This window comes from Lissotriton helveticus, chromosome 4_1 (assembly GCF_964261635.1).
Source record: "Lissotriton helveticus chromosome 4_1, aLisHel1.1, whole genome shotgun sequence".
Lineage (NCBI taxonomy): Eukaryota > Metazoa > Chordata > Amphibia > Caudata > Salamandridae > Lissotriton > Lissotriton helveticus.
The window spans coordinates 488,836,364-488,857,721 of NC_136063.1; the positions used below are offsets into that span (position 1 = coordinate 488,836,364).

Genomic DNA, 21,358 nt, shown 5'->3' on the forward strand with positions numbered 1-21,358 from the left:
TTCGGCATGTTTCCAGCTTTCTGGGAAGGTGGCGGAGTTGAAGGAGCAGTTGATGACATCGCAAAGATGGGGTGCGATGATAGAGTTTGCTTTGTTGAAAATGTGGTGGGGACATGGGTCGGTTGGCAATCCTGAGTGGATGGAGTTCATCAGGCGGATGGTGTCTTCAGTCGTGATTGGGTTCCAGGCGCAAAGGTTGAGAGTGCTGTTTTTGTTCGGAGGTGGGTGGAGTGGGTTGTTTTTCGGACAGGTTTCCAAAGCTGTTGTGAATGTTGGCGGTTTTGTTGTGGAAGAAAGAGGATAGGGAGTCGCAGAGGTCTTGGGAGGGAGTGATGTCGTTGGTGCCGGCGGAGGGGTTGGTAAATTCTCTGACGATGTTGAATAATTCTTTGCTGTTGTGTGTGTTGTTGTTGAGTCGATCCTTGAATGCTGATTTCTTGGTGGATCGGATTAGTTGGTGGTGTTTGCGGGTGGCGTCCTTGAAGGTGGTCAGGTTGTTAGTGGTTGGGTTTTTTCTCCAGGTTTTCTTGAGGGTACGACATAATTTCTTGGATGTCTTAAGGTCATCGTTGAACCAAGGGGCCTTTTTGCTACCTTGTTTGATCTGGTGGTTTTTCAAGGGTGCTAATTTGTCAGCGCTGTGGGTGATCCATTGTGTGAATTTGGTGGCATCTTGGTTTGGGTCCGATGATATGGTGGGGGGGGTTTGGTTAAGCGATGTGAGGAGTTGGTCGGTGGTAATTTTGTTCCAGCCATAACCATATAGCAACAGGTTTTCTACTGAGTAAAAATTGATCAGTTTGATTTGAGATGGAAATTTGCAATTAGCATATATTTAGGTGCTTAAACTAAGTATGTTTGTGATTCCTCAAAAGTGCAACTGTACGAAAATAAGCCCCATAGTCTTCAGAATACTTTTTGCTGCTTTATCATCCAGGGATATCTTTGAATTTAGACAAAAGTCATATATATATATAGCATGGACAACTTATGATTTTTTCATTATGAAGTTCTTTTTTTCCAAGTAACTGAAAACACACTGCATGCAAAGTTCTCTTCAGCCATAATAATTAAATATTGTCATTTTTCTTTTTATGTAAAATGTAATAATAAAACATGAATTGGCTTTAATTTTCATGTCCTTAGAAAATGTTACCAAATTGTGCTTAAGGAGTATTGGTGTTTTACGGTCTCTTTATACTTAAACTGAGATCTCAAACATTAGTTGCATGTGTTTTTCTGGGCTGAAAGCTTCATTATCACATTTGTTCTTATGATTTCCCATATTCTGTTCAAAGTGCAGGGTATCCTAGATCAAGCAGACCATCTATATGGAGCAGGGCAGGCAGAAAGGCTGTATAAATATTTGGCTGAGCATAAAAACAGGTAAGCACCTCTTTCCTGTTAAAAAAAAAAATAGAAATGAACTTTAAATGTTTGATCCTTACTGTAGAAAGCTTAAGAATCTCCTATGACTGATTATGCTAATACGAACAATAAAATGAGTAGGGAATAGGTTTTTAACACTCAAAAGGAATAGACAATTTAGACCAGTGTTTCTTAACCTGTGGCCCTTGATCCTGTGGTGGTCCATGACCCTTACTCAAGGGGTCCGCAACTGCTTAAGAATAATAATTATAAACTGACTTGTAGAGCACCTGGTTACTCCATTCGGAGTGGCTCCACGCTAAGGATTTTACTCTGGCTCTAGAGGCCTGGCTATGCAAGCTACTTGAACATTAAATATGTATAAAGAACCAGGTTTTGAGTTTTTTCCATTTGTTGTTGTTTTCCAGTCTTAAAGATGGGGGCAGAGTGTTCCTCATTTTGGAAGCAAGGAACCTGAAGGAACATTCTCCTACCTGAGCTTTCTTGACCAAGGTGTTTCACGTTTTTGGGGGCATTTGGACGAACTACCTTTGGCTCCTGGAGGCTCCTCATCGACGCTGGTGTCCTGCTGTGCCCTTGTCCTTCCGCCGCCGCTCACACCATCGCGGCCGCAGTTGGAAGGACTACGCTTCCCAGACTCCTTAGCGGCTCAAGCCGCACAGGCCAATCATCGCGCCCGGAGGCGCTTGAAATCGCGCTTGCCTCCGGTGGAGCGGGTGGTGTTTCACGTTTTTGGGGGCATTTGGACGAACTACCTTTGGCTCCTGGAGGCTCCTCATCGTCGTTGGTGTCCTGCTGTGCCCTTGTCCTTCCGCCGCCGCTCACACCATCGGGGCCGCAGTTGGAAGGACTACGCTTCCCAGACTCCTTAGCGGCTCAAGCCGCACAGGCCAATCACCGTGCCCGGAGGCGCTTGAAATCGCGCTTGCCTCCGGTGGAGCGGGTGGTGATTCACGTTTTTGGGGGCATTTGGACAAACTACCTTTGGCTCCTGGAGGCTCCTCATCGACGCTGGTGTCCTGCTGTACCCTTGTCCTTCCGCCGCCGCTCACACCATCGGGCCGCAGTTGGAAGGACTACACTTCCCAGACTCCTTAGCGGCTCAAGCCGCACAGGCCAATCACCGCGCCGGAGGCGCTTGAAATCGCGCTTGCCTCTGGTGGAGCGGGTGGTGTTTCACGTTTTTGGGGGCATTTGGACAAACTACCTTTGGCTCCTGGAGGCTCCTCATCGACGCTGGTGTCCTGCTGTGCCCTTGTCCTTCCGCCGCCGCTCACACCATCGCGGCCGCAGTTGGAAGGACTACGCTTCCCAGACTCCTTAGCAGCTCAAGCCGCACAGGCCAATCACCGCACCCGGAGGCGCTTGAAATCGCGCTTGCCTCCGGTGGAGCGGGTGGTGTTTCACGTTTTTGGGGGCATTTGGACGAACTCCCTTTGGCTCCTGGAGGCTCCTCATCGACGCTGGTGTTCTGTGCCCTTGTCCTTCCGCTGCCGCTCACACCATCGCGGCCGCAGTTGGAAGGTCTACGCTTCCCAGACTCCTTAGCGGCTCAAGCCGCACAGTCCAATCACCGCGCCCGGAGGCGCTTGAAATCGCACTTGCCTCCGGTGGAGCGGGTGGTGTTTCACGTTTTTGGGAGCATTTGGACGAACTACCTTTGGCTCCTGGAGGCTCCTCATCGACGCTGGTGTCCTGCTGTGCCCTTGTCCTTCCGCCGCCGCTCACACCTTCGCGGCCGCAGTTGGAAGGACTACGCTTCCCAGACTCCTTAGCGGCTCAAGCCGGACAGGCCAATCACCGCGCCCGGAGGCGCTTGAAATCGCGCTTGCCTCCGGTGGAGCGGGTGGTGTTTCACGTTTTTGGGGGCATTTGGACGAACTACCTTTGGCTCCTGGAGGCTCCTCATCGACGCTGGTGTCCTGCTGTGCCCTTGTCCTTCTGCCGCCGCTCACACCATCGCGGCCGCAGTTGGAAGGACTACGCTTCCTAGATTCCTGAGCGGCTCAAGCCGCACAGGCCAATCACCGCGCCCGGAGGTGCTTGAAATCGCGATTGCCTCCCGCGTCGCGGGAACGCGCGTAGGATGCGCCGGGCTAAGCCCGGGCAAAGGGCGGGCCCTATGTGGCCTGAAGAGGCCTGAAGAGACTGGACTGGGCCACAGACTTTGGATCTGCCGGGAAGGACCATATGTATCGAAGTGAGAGCTCATATTACAATACTTGGTGTGCGCGTAAAGAGCGCTGAATGCCCCTGGGCTGTACCGCTATATCAACTCTCAGACCGAGTGTAGCAATAAGTTAATTAGATGTTTAGAGATAAAAGTGATAAAATCGCTTCTGGGCTAGGTACCATGGACAATTACCTGATCAAGAAGGTAAACCAGATCAATAACGATAGAAGGGCTTCCCTAGGCCGGGGGAGTCCCAAAATGTTACAGGAAGAAATGTCCCTCTTAGTGGCGGATACAGATATGCCCAATAATCCCGCTATTGGTGTAAGGAAAGTTGTGACGGCTATAGCTCAGGTGCCTGCTGAGAGGCATGAAGATTGGCCAGATATCTCTATTGAGGAAATAGAGCATACACCGTCAGCCCCAAGACCGGTGAGAAAATATAGATAAGCACAACTGAGACGTGGGGGGAAGCATTACAAAAAAAGAGTAGACACAGCTGAATTAAAGAGGGGTCTTTCTCTGGATTCAATGACTGGAAAACGATCATCCTTGGGGCAAATAGGGACTGCGCCATCGCCAAATTCCACAAACTTTACAGCAGAACATACTGGGTTAGTAAATATCGGAGATACGGAGGATAAAGGAGAAGTGTCGGCTAATATTAGCACAGATGTTCCTCTGCTGAGTACGCCTACCAGTACCCACGTGTCTTTGCTGAGTTTGTATAATAGCACTGATAATGAAGGGCTATCAAATTCCTCTAGATTTTCTACTGCATCGCCTTCCAATATGAGCCATATGTCACCACTTAAGGTCAAAACTAAAAAAGAGGGGGCAGTCCATTAAAGAATCGGCAAGCCAAAATACAAAAGAGGAGCTCAACTTCAATAATGTTGGATGTGGTCGATTCGTTGACTCCTCCCACGGGCCCCTTAATGACAACCCACCGTTCTATTAGTGAGGGTGGCCTGCTGGAAAAAAATCGAAATTTTGATAAAATCACTAATGCAGCCTCTTTTAGAAAGGACCAGGATGATTAACTCGCACCTAGACTTGATCGATAAAAAGGTAGAAAGAAACACACTTTTATTATCGGACTTGGCGAAGGAGCTGATTAATATAAATCCCAGAGTAAAATCTGCAAAAACGATGTCAGAAACGAAACAAGCCCCACTATGTCCCACTCTCTCTATAAAATCTAATCATGTCGGGAAAAAGCCAACTTGTGATTCCCCCAAAAAAGTGCAGACATCCCCTTTGTCGAAGAAGAAGCCTGTTTCCAAAGCTCAACTCCCAAGTAAAGTAGGCGATCAAAGGGGGGATAACTTGATCTCAGAAGAAAAGGTAGAACTCCCGCAAAGCAAGGTTATTAAGGATAATGGGGCAAGGAATTTGCATAATACAAACTGGCAATCACACAGAATAGTAGATCTACCGCCAGAAGCTGTCCCTTATGCGATTGTTATGGCAGGTGTCCCTGAGCTCCCTTTAGGCACTAGGGAAGACCACCGAGCCTTAAGAAATAAAGTTACCTATTGGTTATGTAACAATAGACCTTTGCCTGCCCACATTAATGGGGAAATTTTAAATGTTAGGCGTTCGATTTGGGTGGGTTCACGACCTAAAGACAGGAAAGGGGATGTAATCATCGTAAACTTTAAAGATCACAGAGCTGTCAGGCACATCGGGGATTGGTACGACTCAAGAAGTAGTGATTCCATCTCTACACATTGTCTTAGCTACTTCTTTCCATATTTACCAGCCCAATATCCTAAAAACCGGGAAGTAGAAAGGCAGTCTGCAAACAGGTTTGGCTTCGACTATCATGGACATAGTCAGACTTTTTTCTCCCAACCACAGAGATCATTTAATTTCTATCCCAGGCAGACTTATCCACCAACTCCAGGCCCTAATTTTGGAAATAATTACTTGTGGGACAATAGAGGTATAGCTTTACCTGCTTATAATATACCAACCCACAATCGGTTTGATGCATTCTCGGGCCTCGAATTTGTTGATTGATCCAAGAAGGATACTCCCCTTATTAAAACATTAGGACTAGGGGAGAACATTGATAAAATCAAGGGGAATAGAAAAGATCAGAAGTTATGGGAGAGTAATGAGGATATTATCCAAGCAGAAATTGTCCCCATAGTGACTCATGGTGACAATGAAGAGAAATGTTGCAAGACCACTAGCAACCATGACCTAAAAAAGGGGGGGGGAATGTGGAGGAGCTAGTTCCCCGTTACGCGGAAAGGATCTGGGTAATGCCTCCTTGGGTGATTATGTAGTAAATGAGAACAGGAAATCCTGCACTTTTTTATTTTGGAATGTGGCAGGATTGAGGCAGAAAATTAAAAATCCATCCTGGGAAAGTGTTATAAATGGTTCCGATATTCTGGCCTTGCAAGAAACCTGGTCTATCGATCCAGTGTATATAAGCGGCTATAGAAGCTTCTTCACTCCGGCCGTGGGGGGCCAACACGGGAGAGCAAAGGGAGGCCTAATTACGTTCCTCTCAAACCAGCTCAAGTATGAGCAGGTTTGTTTTACCCCAAAATCTAGTTATTATCAAGTGATAACGTTAATCAACAAGAAGGGAATTAATTTTGTTGTTATAAACTTTTACAATAATATCCCGAAAAATGAAATTCTTAGCACTTTAAACATGCTGAGGGAGGATATACAACATGAAATACATAAAAATGACAGGGAAGTAATAATTTTAATTGTCCACTCTGTAAAAAGGGCATACAAGGCATCTGTGGCCTAATGTTAGAGCAGGAGATCAATCTAACACATTTTGACCACTCCTTGACCGGGGACTTATTAAATGAAATATTGTTTATGTACGACCTGGGATATGTATATGAAATTGCCCAAAAACCAACTCCTTTTGTGCCCACATTTATTGGCAGAGGAGCATTGACCACTATTGACTTCATTATTTCCTCAAATAGTTATAGCCATAAGATTAAGAGGCTAAAGACTATGGAGTTACCATTAAGTGACCATTGGCCTCAAATAATGGAGGTTTTTTTGAGCAGCATGATGATGTGCTCTCTCTACGCACAGTCCCTGATGTGGTCCTTGGAAGACAGAATGGGTATACTCTAAAATGGGGTAAGGTGGTCCCAGAAATGTTCCTAGGAAAATTGTTGAATGTTTGTTCGGATAGTTTCGCGATTTGCCTGGGAGAGCAGTCTAATAGCGAACAGATAATAGAGCATTTTAATATTATAGCTTCTACAATTAAAAATAGTCTGCGGGTGGAGGCAAAGAAACAGGCAAAGGGTAATAAAAGTTGGTTTGACAATGCATGTACAAGGGCATTGATTAACTTGAAACATGCTATTCATAGGACACCCCGAGATCCTCTACAAATAAGAGGTTTTAGGAAAATATATAAAGAGGCTTTAAAAAATAGGAAAAATGCTATAAAAAAGGAGGCCCTAGAAGCTTTATGTGAAGCATCACAGTCCAAGGATGCATCTGCATTTTGGAGGGCCGTAAATGCCCCTTTTCTCTATGACAATGTCAAGGCGCGCATGGAGGTTGCAATCACTGAGGAGGATTTGGTGGAACATTTTACTAACCTTTACAGGTCCCAAGATGAAAGCCCTATTATAGGTCCTAGTACAATGGGTAATATAGGAGTAGGGGCCGAGAAACTGGTGATAACTCTGTAGGAAGTTATAATGGGTTTGAAAGCAACGAAGGGTGGCAAGGCCACAGGTCCTGATGGGATCCCAGCAGATTTTTATAAAGCAAATAGCGAGATCTGGGGCCCCATGCTGGTACAACTTTTTAATGCAGCACTAGAAAGGGGTTTAAATCCGTCTTGGTTTACCTCGGTTATTGTACCGATATACAAGAAGGGAGATAGACAAAATTGCGTATGCTACAGACCAATCTCCCTTCTAGACTCATCTATAAAAATCCTTGGCAGAGTTATCTTGGCAAGACTTCAAAGCTGGGCTGAGGAGAATGAGATAATGAGCGACCTACAGTTTGGATTTCAGAAGGGCATAGGAACAATTGAACAATGTTTAAACTTAATGATTGTTCAACAAAAGTATACCAGGGTAAAAGGTGAACGACTGTACCTTACGTTTGTCAACCTTACATCGGTGTTCGATTGTGTGTCACACGTTAAATTGTGGGCAATCTTGAAAGGGCTGGGCGTGGAATATTCTATCATTTGCTTTCTAAGAGAATTGTACTCAGGAGCCACAGCATCAGTCCGTTATGGTAAGGGGGGTGAATGTACCAGGAAATTCGGCGTTGGACGCGGAGTACGCCAGGGGTGCGTCCTGGCTCCATTCTTATTTCTGGTTTATATAAATGGACTTGAGCATCGTCTGCTGCAGGAGTGCAGGGATATGCCCAGGGTTGGTAAGAGATCTATCCCTGCACTCTTGTATGCAGATGATGCAGTCCTAATGGCACGGACTCCCATGGCCCTACAAAATCTGATAACATCCTTTGAGAAGTTCATGTTGAGTCTAGATTTAAAAATCAATTGTAGTAAAACTTTCTCCATGAACTGTGGCAGAAGAACCGGAAAGCAGATGAGAAGAATGTTCATAATTAATGTTCCTTTGGAAAACACCTCTACTTTCCCTTGCCTTGGTATTTTGTTCCATGAATCTGGGGTTTGGACAAGTGCTGTAAAGGCCAGAACTCTTTTGTTCTTAAAAACTATAATGGCCTTAAAGAATTTTATAAAAAAGTTGGGCAAGAAACCAATAAGAGAAATCTTAACTATATATAATGCCACGTGTACATCAGTAGCTTTGTATGGCTCGGGTCTTTGGGGGTATTCGAACATAAAATCAATTCAAATAGCCGAAAATAAGTTTATGAGGGATGTCCTGACAGTACCACAAAGTGTTGCGACCTACATCTGTCACACTGAACTTGGACAACCTCATATATCAGATATAATTAGAACACAACCCATCCTCTTGTGGCATAGGGTATGGACAACAAATGAGTGTGTCATGAATCGGGCTATGTTGCAGGATGTGTTAAAATTGGAAAATGTGGGTAGATTTAATTGGCTAGATTACGTTAAACGTTTTCTTATTGAAATTGGTTGCCAACAATATTATGATGATCCACTCACAATGTTTAATATATCCAGAAAATTGTTGAGAAAATTGTGTATGGAATACCTCGAGGAGAAGAGAAGGCGAGATGAAATGAATAAAAAGACAGTTACCTCGCATCTCCTGTTATTAACTGGTGATAAAATACAGCCATATTTAACCCTGCCGATGTCTAATTATGATCGATTTCTCTTGACCCGTTTTAGACTAAACATTGTTTTTAGACTCTTGTCCTTCCCAGAAATGAATTCATGGTCGCGAAATTTGCCTATGTGCCCGTGTGATGAATCTTCGTCCCAATCTGATACCCATATTTTATTTTTTTGTAAATTTTATATTTTACCACGTAGGAAATTCATTATCCCAATCGTCAAAGAAATTAATTTATATAGATGTCGCCCAGCTTTTTTAGAATTTCAGAGAATGGACACTGTTTTAACTGTTGCAGTAGTTTTAGGCTTTTTTAAATATGTTTTTAAATTACGGAAAACAATTGGTGTTGATGAAATATAATAGATCTGTTCTTTTTTAAATTTCCCTGTGTAAATTGTAATTTCATGTTGTTGCTTTTATGGTTATTGTTTTTTAACCAAATAAAGTACTTTTTGAACTTTGACCAAGGGGATCACAGCAGATGCGGATCGTGCAGACCTCAGATTTCTTCCAGGATGATTTGGTTTCACTAACTGAGCCAGATATCGAGGTACTTTCCGGTAAATAATTTTATGGCAGAAACACATGGCTTTAAAAGCAGCTCTTTTGTGAACAGGAAGCCAATTGAGTTTGGTAAGAGAGGGCCCATGGATGAGCGCTAAGGGAGATTTAGCAGAAGACACACCGCTGTATTCTGCACCCTCTGCAGCTATCCCACTCTACTTTGAGAAATTCCAAAGAAGAGCACATTACAACAGTACACCCTGAATATTACCAGTGCCAGGACTATTTATTTCCTATCTGCTTTCGGAAGGAGACACAGGATTTTGTTTACATAATTAAATAATAATAATAATGCAATTTTGTAAAGCGCATAGATACTCTGACAGGGGTGTCCCAGCACTAGTTGGTCAAGGTTCCTGACAAAAATCACATATAGCCTGAGGAAAATACATGCCTATGTAAAGAGCCAGGTTTTTAGATTTTGCCGGAACAAGAGTTCTGTCTTGGATTGCCTTAGCTAAAGAGGAAGAAAGTTCCATAACTTATGTCCAAAGAAGCTAATAGAGTCCCCACCCATGCAAACCTTCTTCACCCTCGGAACCTAAACTAACAAGGCCTCAGAAGACCTGAGATGTATCAAAGGAGAATATGGTGCAATGAGAGGGTGCAGGTTGGCTGCACCCGTCTTCCTGAAAATTCTGTATCCATATCAGAGAGCTTTGAAACCAAGACACTCCTTCATAGGAAGACAGCGAAGTTTGAGAAATGCTGTGCCCATGGAGTCCCACTTAGGAAGATGTAATAGCAGCCGAGCTAACGAATTCTGAACCCATTGGATGCTCATAAGCCACGACTGAGAGACACCCAGATATAAGATGTTAGAGTAATCCAGCCGAGAGATGACTAAGGCTTGGATCACTGCCTCTTGAGCAGATACTGGTAGGGAACCAATGATGTTATTCAGATATTTGAGGATCCAAAGCACTTGCCAGCCAAGGCCGTGATTTGCTATCAAAGGTAAGATTATCATTAAACTAAATGCCCAGGTTTTCAGCCCTAGGTTTTGGTGATGGAAAAGAGCCAAGCTGCACTGGCCACTAATCTGGAGACCAAATGAAAGGGTGATTGCCCATGATGAGGACCTGCATTTCATTTTTAGGCAGTTGAGGTCCATGCATTGGGCACCTCTAACAAACAGGCCCTCAAGAAGACAACCCCACAAGCAGAAGTCTGACTATCAGCTCAGTGTCATCGGTGTACGATATAATGTCAAAGCTGTGATGCTCGATGAAATCAGCCAGGGGGCGCATGTAGAGATTGAATAAGGTAGGGCTTAGGGAGGAACCCTGTGTCATCCCTTGTGCAAGTGAAACCACCCTTGATCAAAAAGGCTTCTGTAGAACCTGAAAAGTACCGCCCTGCAAGTAGGATGCTAGTCATTTTAGGGTGCTGTGGCTGACCCATTAGTTCCACAACCGCTTACCACAGCCGCTCTAATAAGCAGTTGTGAGATATGGTGTCAAAGGTCACACTCAGGTCCAGCAGCAATAATACTGCAGTATCTTCTCTATCCATAACCTGCCGCATGGACTTTGAAAGAAAGTTTAAAAAGTATATATACATAAATAAGCAACATGTAGAATTAAAAACATTCAAGCAATTTTTAAATGTGTAAGATTTTGATCCTGGAGGTTAGAAATGAAGTTGTTCTCTGTTTTTGCTTGGTGTATACTTGCTTCTATATTTCTGTATGTTGGTTTGAAGTTCAAATCATAGACATTTCTCAGGCTGGGATCCTTGGTTTCCTGTAGCTGTTACAGCTTTCAGCCTTACGGTGGTCTTCACCCTGCTATTTTTCTGCATTTACTTTTGCTGGCCTTATGACTCTTTACCAATGCTAACCAGTGTTAAGTGCGTGTGCTCACTCCCTAAAACATGGTAAAATTGGCTTTCACCTGACTGGCATAATTAGTTTACTTTTAAGACGCTAGTAAAGTAGCATACCATATACCCAGAGCCTAGACATTAAATGCTACCAGTGGGACTGCAGCACTTATTGTACCACCCACTTAAGTAGCCCCTTAAAACATGTACCCGTTCCAGGTCTGCCATTACAGCCTGTTTGCAGTTTTAAACTGCCCTTTCGACTTGGTAACATAACCCCCTTGCCAAACCTAAAACATTTTTTATTACATACATGTGACTGCTAGCGTAGCCTCAGACCACCATGGGGCATTATAATTAAAAAGTCGGAAACTTACTTTTATATTCTACATGTTCTAGAAGTGAAAAACTCACAAATTCATTATTCACTACTGTGAGGCCTACGTCTTCCATAGGATAATGTGTTACCTCATTTCATTTAATAAGTGCTAACTTTTGATTGGAAGCAGGTGGGAATTTCATGTTTGGTATCTGACAAATTGTAATTTAAAATTCTCTTTAATGGTAAAGTCGGATTTTAAGTCAAAGCCACAAATCTGAAAATGCCACTTTTAAAATGTTGGCATTTTCTATTCTCAACCGTTTGTTGCCTGCAGCCTGTTTCAGGGTCATGTGACTAGGTTTGAGTAGCTGTTGGACGTTGTATATTCCTCACAGACAGCCACTCAATAGAGGGATTTGGTATGCCGGGATGGACGATCTCAGTCAGGATGAGGGGGTGGGTGGCGCTGGGCGCAGCCCAACTTAAACATCAATAGCCTGAGCTCTACTCTCATACAAAGGACTTGTCCATTGTGCCTATAGATAGGCTGGAGCCAGGGCAGGAAGGCAGGAAATTACAATAAATAATAAAAGGGGAGCTTCTAGAAACTTCTCCCACTTTAAAGAAGGCACCTCTTCAGTTCACTTCCTGACCTGTGGAAGGACTCTCAGAGGACTGTCTGCTACTGTGACCGGCTGTGTATTTCAGGGCGACTACTTTGCTGAACGAAGAAGGACTGCTCTGCTGCCTGAAGCCTGCTCTGAGCCCCAGAGTTCTGTCCTGCTGCTTTAGTGCTGTTCTTCTCCTTGAACCCAGGACTTCCAAAAGTGACTCAAAGGGCTAGTTGGGTGGCCTCCTGTTAAGAGCCTCAGGGCCGGAAAAGGCTCCAAACATCTTGAACCCATACCTGGACCCTGCCTGAGTGAGTCCTGGCCCTCCAAGTGTTGTCTTTCCAGTCTTTGACATGCTGTTAAAGGTGCCCATATAGCCAAAATCCTAAACTTGGGACCTAGCATTTTTTGGCTAAATAGTGCTCTGAGAACTGAGAGGATACCGGGACCTACTTGCTTGCCAATCTAGCCAGATAGCATTATCAGTCAACTTGACATTGTGGCAGCTCCCGCTACTTTTTACTGCACAGATGCAAATCCTGTTCAGCAGCTCCTCACAGAAGGAATAGCTGACTTTGTGGAGCCCTCCTTGGGTACAGCCTACAGCTTCGTCCTGCTGGAGATTTTCAAATTCCAAAAAACAGACTTAGTCGGAATGTAGAAATCTTCACTGTGTCTTCGTCCTGCAGCTCTCCGATGATGATGCCTCCTTGGACACTGCAGGGTGCGTTTCACCACTGAATATTACCTTCTCAGGCATTTTTCTACAGAAATTCTTCTAAGTCGGATGGTAGGCAGAGACTAGGCCAAATCCACACTCTTTGTACCTAAGCCGTGCTTCATCGTGGTTGTTGGACTTGGCCCTCTTGGCAGGGTCATCCCTGAACTTTCTTTATCACTGCTGACCAGTGCTAAAGTGCATATGCTCTCCCTATATAAAGTGTAACTGTGATTGATGTCCATGATTGGTTCATTGGATTTACTGTCAGTCCCCAGTAAAGTGCACCAGGAGTGCCAGGGCTTGCAAAATACCAATACTGCTAGTGGGCCTGCAGCGCTGGTTGCGCCACCCACAGAAGCAGCCTTTTAAAATGTGTCTAGGGTCTGCCATTGCAGAACCTGCGTGCAGTCTGGTACTGTCATGCTGGCTGGGCAAGTGCACACACTTGCCAGCCCCTAAACCTTCCCTTAACTTCATATTAGTCACCCCATGGTAGGCCCATGGGCAGGGTGCATTGTAAGTGTAAGGTAGGACATGCTCTGATGAGTGTGGCATGTCCTAATAGTGAATTACTGCCAAATTCGTTTTTCACTATTGTAAGGCTACCTGTTCTCTTAGGCCAGATGGGCTGCTGGAATTATTACACTCTATAATCCCAGCAGGCTCAGGGAACATGGTAGAAAATAAAGTTTAGTATGCCTGGACTCAGAATAATAAAATACTTCTTTTAGTAAAGTTTATTTTAATATCCTGTGTTTGCAAATGCTACTTTTAGAAAGTTAGCATTTGCTTGCCTAACCATTTCAGCCCGCCTCTGCTAGTATGTGTATCTGACTGTCTGGGATGTGTGAGTGACAGGGCTGGGGGATGACAGGTGGTGAATGCAAGGATTACACCTTAGTAGGAGGTAGTAGTGCCCCTGGACTCTAAATAGGGCTGTGCTCTGCCACCACAATGCTGGCTCCGCCCCCAGGGGAGCGACTCATGACTCAGCCGGCACCTGGCCCAGGAAGGGCGAAGCACTGTCATCAAGGTATTCCTGGCTGCCCCTGTCCACACAATGCTGGCTCCACCTCCTGTGGAGCGTCTGATGTACCTGCACCTCACACTGAAAGCAGAAGCCAGAAGTACACCCAACAAGTGCTCAGAGACTGAATGAAGTTATGCAAAGGCCCCCCTGGCCTGAAAAGACAAAAGAAATGCTGTATAAAAGTAGGAAATGATTCAGGCCGACTAACCCGGTATCCTGGCAAGCCGACGGACTTTATTTTACTCCGCGGCCGCCGCCACTCGATTCTGGGTGATCGCGTGTTATTCGTATGCCCGAGGAGCCAGCCCTTATCTCACGAGGCAACCCGGCATTTAGAGGCTTAATTAACTTAAGGCTTTTCATTGTATTTGTCCTGATGATGGTCCCTGATATTTTATAGGGGTCCGAAACGCCGTCGACCTTTAATGCACGTGAACCTAACTGTGATTACTACTGAAATGTCCAGTGCATGATTGTTATACTCTGTACAATTGTACTGTTTATAGAGTAACGTTGTTCCGCCTTACAAAGCCCTTCTCTGCTGTCTACATCACCTCTTGTACTTGCTCTGTTAGTACTGGACACAGGCTTGTGGTCCACTTTGGTTGATTGTTGGATGGTATCTTTATGTGATTTCAATACATAAATCCTGAGTAAAATCTCTGAAAGACCTCTGTCCGGCTGGACATGTCTTTTTTGAAAATATAGATTGACTCTGTCTATATTTTATTCATGTGGTGATATTCCTTAATGTTGGGGACCGCTGTTGTTGTTCAAAAAGTATAAAAGTAGGAGCTCTGCTCCTTGTAAATCAGAATCCTGTTTCCCACAACGAACCTCTGCCTGACTAGAAGGAAAAGAACAAGCTGGAAGGACTGGCCTGCTGTCTGCCTTGCTGAGGAAGTAGAGGAAAAGACTTTGAAAAGACTTTGCTGACTTGTGCTAGAAACTTTCTCCAAGGGCTTGACTGAGCTTGCCCCCTGAACTGAACCCCAGGACCAGTGGGTTTATTGTGTCTTCGCTCGTTGCCATCTGTCAGCCGTGTGTGCCTCCCGCCGGAGTAAGACTGCGCCCCTCATCGCCCCCTCCTAGGGCTGTGGCACTCGGGAGCTCGCCTGCCCTTTACCCGTGAGAGCCTCGCTCCTTGGAGTCGCTCTCTGCCCCCGGGTTAGGCTGCCTGCTCCTCTGCCACTGCCTGCCACTGGAGCGCGCTGAAGTGCTCTCCCCCTCCCGCCGGAATTTCCTCCAAGCTGGTGACCTAAGCCGGGACTGCAGCCCACACGAAGGACCGTGCCCTGCTGCCCCCGCTCGCCAACCCGAGGAGTTTGCAGGCCGCGCCACCCCCCTGTTGGGAGTCCCCAGTACCATCTGTACCGGGGTCATGGGCGGCGCCCCCCTGTGTGCACCCACCTGCTGCAGACGGAAACCCAGAGACACTGCCAGAGACGAGTCCACTGCCAGTGTACAACTCGTCCCCCCAAGGAAGGAATTCAAACTGGGCTCGGGCCGCAACGTTTTATTTCCCTGTCAGCCTTCCCTGTGCCTTGGCCCAAGAGGCTCCTCTCATCGCCTCCCTGCTCCTCACTGCAGCCAGGAGCCCCCACCTCTGGAAAAGGCCCGGGGTTCCTCCAGGCTCCTCATCGCCTGCTTGCTGCTCCGCAGCTCAGCCCCCCAACTCCGGAAAAGGCCCAGGGTTTCCCGAGGCCCCTCTCTGGTCTCCATTCAACCCACACCACGAGATACGTGAGCATTGGTAGGGCCCGGGGTTTTCTTCCGTGTGGAGCACAGAGGAGCGCTGCGAAGCCCACAGAGGCGCTTGGGAGCACCATACCTTCCAGGAACGGGGCAAGAGGCCCCAATTATTGCATAACTGGTACTGAGAGAACTGTTTACAAGTGAGTTGAACAAGACAGAAGATACATTGGAACTGTAACTGAGAAACGCTTGCCTATTTACAATCTTGTGGCCTAATTTAAAAACGTTATTATTGGTCTTGTGATAAGTCTTACCTGCATATATATTTTTACATAAAGGAACGTATTTTTATATATTCACAGCCTGGTGTCCATTTGTGGGGGGATTGGTACATTTTACTGTGTGTGTTATTACAAATGCTTAACTGAATAACGCCTGAAGAATAGCCTTGGCTGCTCACGCCACGCACCTAGAGGGTGAGCAAGGGTAATTCTAAGGGGTCATCCTTCGCCCTGACTTAGAGGAGAGGGTCCCTGCTTGTCACAAGTGAATACTTGCGCCAACCAGAGACCCCTAATTCCAACATTGGCAGCAGCGGGAGGATTTGCGAATTTGCATTTGTGGTTTACATACAGTGAATTATTGATCACCACATAGTGAGAGCAGACCTATAACGCAGCCACAGATTTCCATTTTTTATAATTTTGCTGGGAGATCTCCATGTGTTTTTGAAAACGTCATGCCTGGTTCAGTGAGGATGGAAAAGGCAGCAACCAGATGCCTGTCGCCAGAGGAGTTGGCGGACAGGGCAGCAACCAGGGCACATGAAATGGAGATGGCGAGATTAAAGGGACAAATGGAAATGGAAAAGCAAAGGTTGGCCATGGTGGCGCAAAAACGCCAAAGAAATCACTACTTGAGAATGAGAGAACTTGATTTGGAGATCAGGGAGCTTGAAGCCAGGAGGGCTTCAGCCCAACATCCAGAGATTTGTGTAGCTCGCAGATTGAGCTTTGCTGAGTTGGAGGTGGAGTCCCGCTTAGCTGGTGGCAGCAACATTCAGATATCTAGTGCTGACAGCATAGTGCGCACACCTAGAGGTATGGCACCTGACTTGGAGGGGGTTAACATACACCAGGAGGTTCAAGGGCATGAAGTAGCTCCAGTAGTGCACAGCGTCCCTGAAGGGAATAGGGTGGCTGGCGTAGGAGTTCATGGTCCTACTGGTGGGAGGGATTCCCCCATGGTTGAGGTCCTGGTGGGTGAGTGTAAGGACCGCCCAGAAGAGTGTGGGTTGTGTGACAGAGACAGTCCGCTACTATCTGGCCAGTCTCAGGAGAATGGTGTGGAGTATGTGTGTGAGGCGCTGGATGGTGAGGTGAAGGATAGTTGGGTTAACCCTGCTAGGGGGCTGTGTAATCCAATGGTGGGAGAGCATATTGTAAGTCTCAGTTTTACAGTGCTATGCCAACACCTGTTTGAGAGTGAGTTCTCTGACCCCAGGGAGCTCACATTGGATGCAGACCTTGTGGTGGATTCCAGAGGGTCTGGAGAGGCATTGGGGTGTGACCCTGTGGGGAGTGGCTCAGGTATCTTCCAGCCCAGAGTGGTGGAAGTGGCGCAGATTAGCCCAGCTAGGTCCTATAGTAGTGAGAGGGTTGTAGGGCCTCACCTCCTGTCCTTAAGGGGAAGGAGTGAGAATGGGTTTTGTCCCGGTAGTGCCCAACCTCAGTCTCAGAGCCTGGATGGTTCTTTAAGGGAACACCAGGTGGGGAGCCTAGGCTGTCCGGATGAGTCACCCTCTGAGGGAGATCCCTCAGTGGCTAGAGAACGGGGAGGCTCTGTAAACAGAGCTCCAGTAGTTCTGGTGTCTGGCAGTACCGCTCCAGTTGGGAGGGTGCAGAAGTCCAGAAGGAGGGGCGAGAGGGGGAAAGAGTCCCCAGTGGAAGAACCAGTGGGTCAGGGGCCATCCAGAAGAGCTGCGTCTCCAGTGAATGACCGGGGGGATACCACTTCTGACCTGGGGGATCTTCCCACACTGTCAGAGGGACAGGGGTTGGGAGGTCTGCGCAAGGCAGACTGTCGCAGGACACATGAGCTATGTGCCACCCTCAGGGGGGCATGCGTGCTCCCCGGGAAGTCCTGGTGCGGCAGGCAAGTGTTCAACTACAGGGTTGGGTCCCTGAGTTGGAGAGCCAGGTTCAGGTGTTGTCTGACCTGGAGGGTGGGACCACTGTAATCAGTGTCCTGACCCATGTCACTTCTAGGGGTACCACTCCAGTGGGGAGTGGGCAGTACTCTGGAAGGGGTTGCAGAGGGAGGGAGTCCTTGCCTCTGACCCCGGTGCAGTTTGAGGGTTTAGACCCTGGGATAGAGGGCCAGGTGCAGGGTGTCCCCCCTGACCTGGTGCCCCAGTTGCAGGATAGCACCCCTGAACTGGTGGGCGAATTGTGCAAGTCACCTGCCACAGGTGCCCTGACAATTCTGGAAGGGGGTACCACTCCAGGTGGGAGGGTACAGAGCCCCAAGGAGGAGGACCGGGTGTGGGAGAGGCCACCCCAGTCTTTGGTCCAGCCGCTAGGTACAGGACTGGGGCTGGTGGGTCAGTGCCAGGATGTCATACCTGGACTGACAGAAGGGAGAGTGGACAAAGGGTGCCAAGCACCTGGGGCTACTGCCCCCCGCTCTCTGAGGCCACAGAGGTTTGGGAGCCCTGAAAGGCATGAGGCCTGGGTCTCAGCCCTGACTACTGTCAGTGGCCACTGTGATTTGATGACTATCTGTTGGGACACACCTGTGAGCCAGTTAAGGTTAGAGGTTGCACAGGCGGTATCGACAGAGGAAGAAAAGGGTGCCCCATGGATTAGCTGGGTGGACCCTGAGAGTATGGACAGAGGATTTGAAATAGGTTCAGATTGGCGTAGAACTGGAATGTGCCCCTGATGTTGCGGGCCAGGTCCAGGTTCTATTGCCCAAAGCAGGGAAGCCCATCACAGTGGTGATTGGTCTACCCTGCGTTTTGGCTGGAAGGGAGTTGTGTTGGACTTGGCCCTCTTGGCAGGGTCATCCCTGAACTTTTTGCCTTCCTCCAATATTCTCTCTGACCTGTTTTTGTTTGGTTAATGACTCTGGGCACTTTACCACAGCTGACCAGTGCTAAAGTGCATATGCTCTCCCTATATAAAGTGTAACTGTGATTGATGTCCACGATTGGTTCATTGGATTTACTGTCAGTCCCCAGTAAAGTGCACCAGGAGTGCCAGGGCTTGTAAAATGCCAATACTGCTAGTGAGCCTGCAGCGCTGGTTGCGCCACCCACAGAAGCAGCCTTTTAAAATGTGTCTAGGGTCTGCCATTGCAGAACCTGCGTGCAGTCTGGTACTGTCATGCTGGCTGGGCAAGTGCACACACTTGCCAGCCCCTAAACCTTCCCTTAACTTCATATTAGTTACCCCTATGGTAGGCCCAAGGGCAGGGTGCATTGTAAGTGTAAGGTAGGACATGCTCTGATGAGTGTGGCATGTCCTAATAGTGAATTACTGTCAAATTCGTGTTTCTCTATTGTAAGGCTACCTGTTCTCTTAGGCCAGATGGGCTGCTGGAATTATTACACTCTATAATCCCAGCAGGCTCAGGGAACATGGTAGAAAATAAAGTTTAGTATGCCTGGACTCAGAATAATAAAATACTTCTTTTAGTAAACTTTATTTTAATATCCTGTGTTTGCAAATGCTACTTTTAGAAAGTTAGCATTTGCTTGCCTAACCATTTCAGCCCGCCTCTGCTAATATGTGTATCTGACTGTCTGGGATGTGTGAGTGACAGGGCTGGGGGATGACAGGTGGTGAATGCAAGGATTACACCTTAGTGGGAGGTAGGAGTGCCCCTGGACTCCTAATAGGGCTGTGCTCTGAAGCCACAATGCTGGCTCCGCCCCCTGGGGAGCGACTGATGACTCAGCCGGCACCTGGCCCAGGAAGGGCGAAGCACTGTCATCAAGGTACTCCTGGCTGCCCCTGTCCACACAATGCTGGCTCCACCTCCTGTGGAGGGTCTGATGTACCTGCCCCTCACACTGAAAGCAGAAGCCAGAAGTACACCCAACAAGTGCTCAGAGACTGAATGAAGTTATGCAAAGGCCCCCCTGGCCTGAAAAGACAAAAGAAATGCTGTATAAAAGTAGGAGCTCTGCTCCTTGTAAATCAGAATCCTGTTTCCCACAACGAACCCCTGCCCAACTAGAAGGAAAAGAAGAAGCTGGAAGGACTGGCCTGCTGTCTGCCTTGCTGAGGAAGGAGAGGAAAAGACTTTGAAAAAACTTTGCTGACTTGTGCAAGAAACTTTCTCCAAGGGCTTGACTGAGCTTGCCCCCTGAACTGAACCCCAGGACCAGTGGGTTCATTGTGTCTTCGCTCGTTGCCATCTGCCAGCCGTGTGTGCCTCCCGCCGGAGTAAGACTGCGCCCCTCATCGCCCCCTCCTAGGGCTGTGGCACTCAGGCGCTCGCCTGCCCTTTACCCGTGAGAGCCTCGCTTCTTGGAGTTGCTCTCTGCCCCGGGGTCAGGCTGCCTGCTCCTCTGCCACTGGAGCGCGCTGAAGTGCTCTCGCCCCTCCCGCCGGAATTTCCTCCAGGCCGGTGACCTAAGCCGGGACTGCAGCCCACACGAAGGACCGTGCCCTGCTGCCCCCGCTCGCCAACCCGAAGAGTTTGCAGGCCGCGCCGCCCCCCTGTTATGAGACCCCAGTACCATCTGTACCGGGGTCGTGGGCCGCGCCCGCCTGTGTGCACCCACCTGCTGCAGACGGAAACCCAGAGACACTGCCAGAGACGAGTCCACTGCCAGTGTACAACTCGTCCCCCCAAGGAAGGAATTCAAACCGGGCTCGGGCCGCAACGTTTTATTTCCCCGTCAGCCTTCCCTGTGACTTGGCCCAAGAGGCTCCTCATCACCTCCCTGCTCCTCACTGCAGCCAGGAGCCCCCACCTCTGGAAAAGGCCCGGGGTTCCTCCAGGCTCCTCTCATCGCCTGCTTGCTGCTCCGCAGCTCAGCCCCCAGCTCCGGAAAAGGCCCAGGGTTTCCCGAGGCCCCTCTCTGGTCTCCATTCAACCCACACCGCGAGATGCGTGAGCATTGGTAGGGCCCGGGGTTTTTCTTCCGTGTGGAGCACAGAGGAGCGCTGCGAAGCCCACAGAGGCGCTTGGGAGAGCCATACCTTCCAGGAACGGGGCAAGAGGCCCCAATTATTGCATAACTGGAACTGAGAGAACTGTTTACAAGTGAGTTGAACAAGACAGAAGATACATTGGAACTGTAACTGAGAAACGCTTGCCTATTTACAATCTTGTGGCCTAATTTAAAAACGTGATTATTGGTCTTGTGATAAGTCTTACCTGCATATATATTTTTACATAAAGGAACGTATTTTTATATATTGACAGCCTGGTGTCCATTTGTGGGGGGATTGGTACATTTTACTGTGTGTGGTATTACAAATGCTTAACTGAATAACGCCTGAAGAATAGCCTTGGCTGCTCACGCCACGCACCTAGAGGGTGAGCAAGGGTAATTCTAAGAGGTCATCCTTAGCCCTGACTTAGAGGAGAGGGTCCCTGCTTGTCACAAGTGAATACTTGCACCAACCAGAGACCCCCAATTCTAACAGTGGTCACCCATAACTTTTGACTTGCCCCAGTCTTGTGTGACTAGACATCTGTGGTTGATCTTTATTGCACTAGTTTTCACTAAAAACTTTAAAAAA

At 47.5% G+C, this 21,358-nt stretch overlaps 1 protein-coding gene across 1 annotated transcript in view; it reads left to right on the forward strand.

The window, feature by feature from the left end:
- Positions 1 to 1,273: 1,273 nt before the first annotated feature.
- The window catches only part of LOC144828012 (regulator of microtubule dynamics protein 1-like), a 334,350-nt gene continuing 314,265 nt past the window's right edge, over positions 1,274 to 21,358 (forward strand). The window contains exon 1 of the mRNA XM_078686156.1: positions 1,274 to 1,386. Within this exon, the coding sequence (XP_078542282.1) occupies positions 1,274 to 1,386 (113 nt within the window). The remainder of the gene's footprint in view (positions 1,387 to 21,358) is intronic.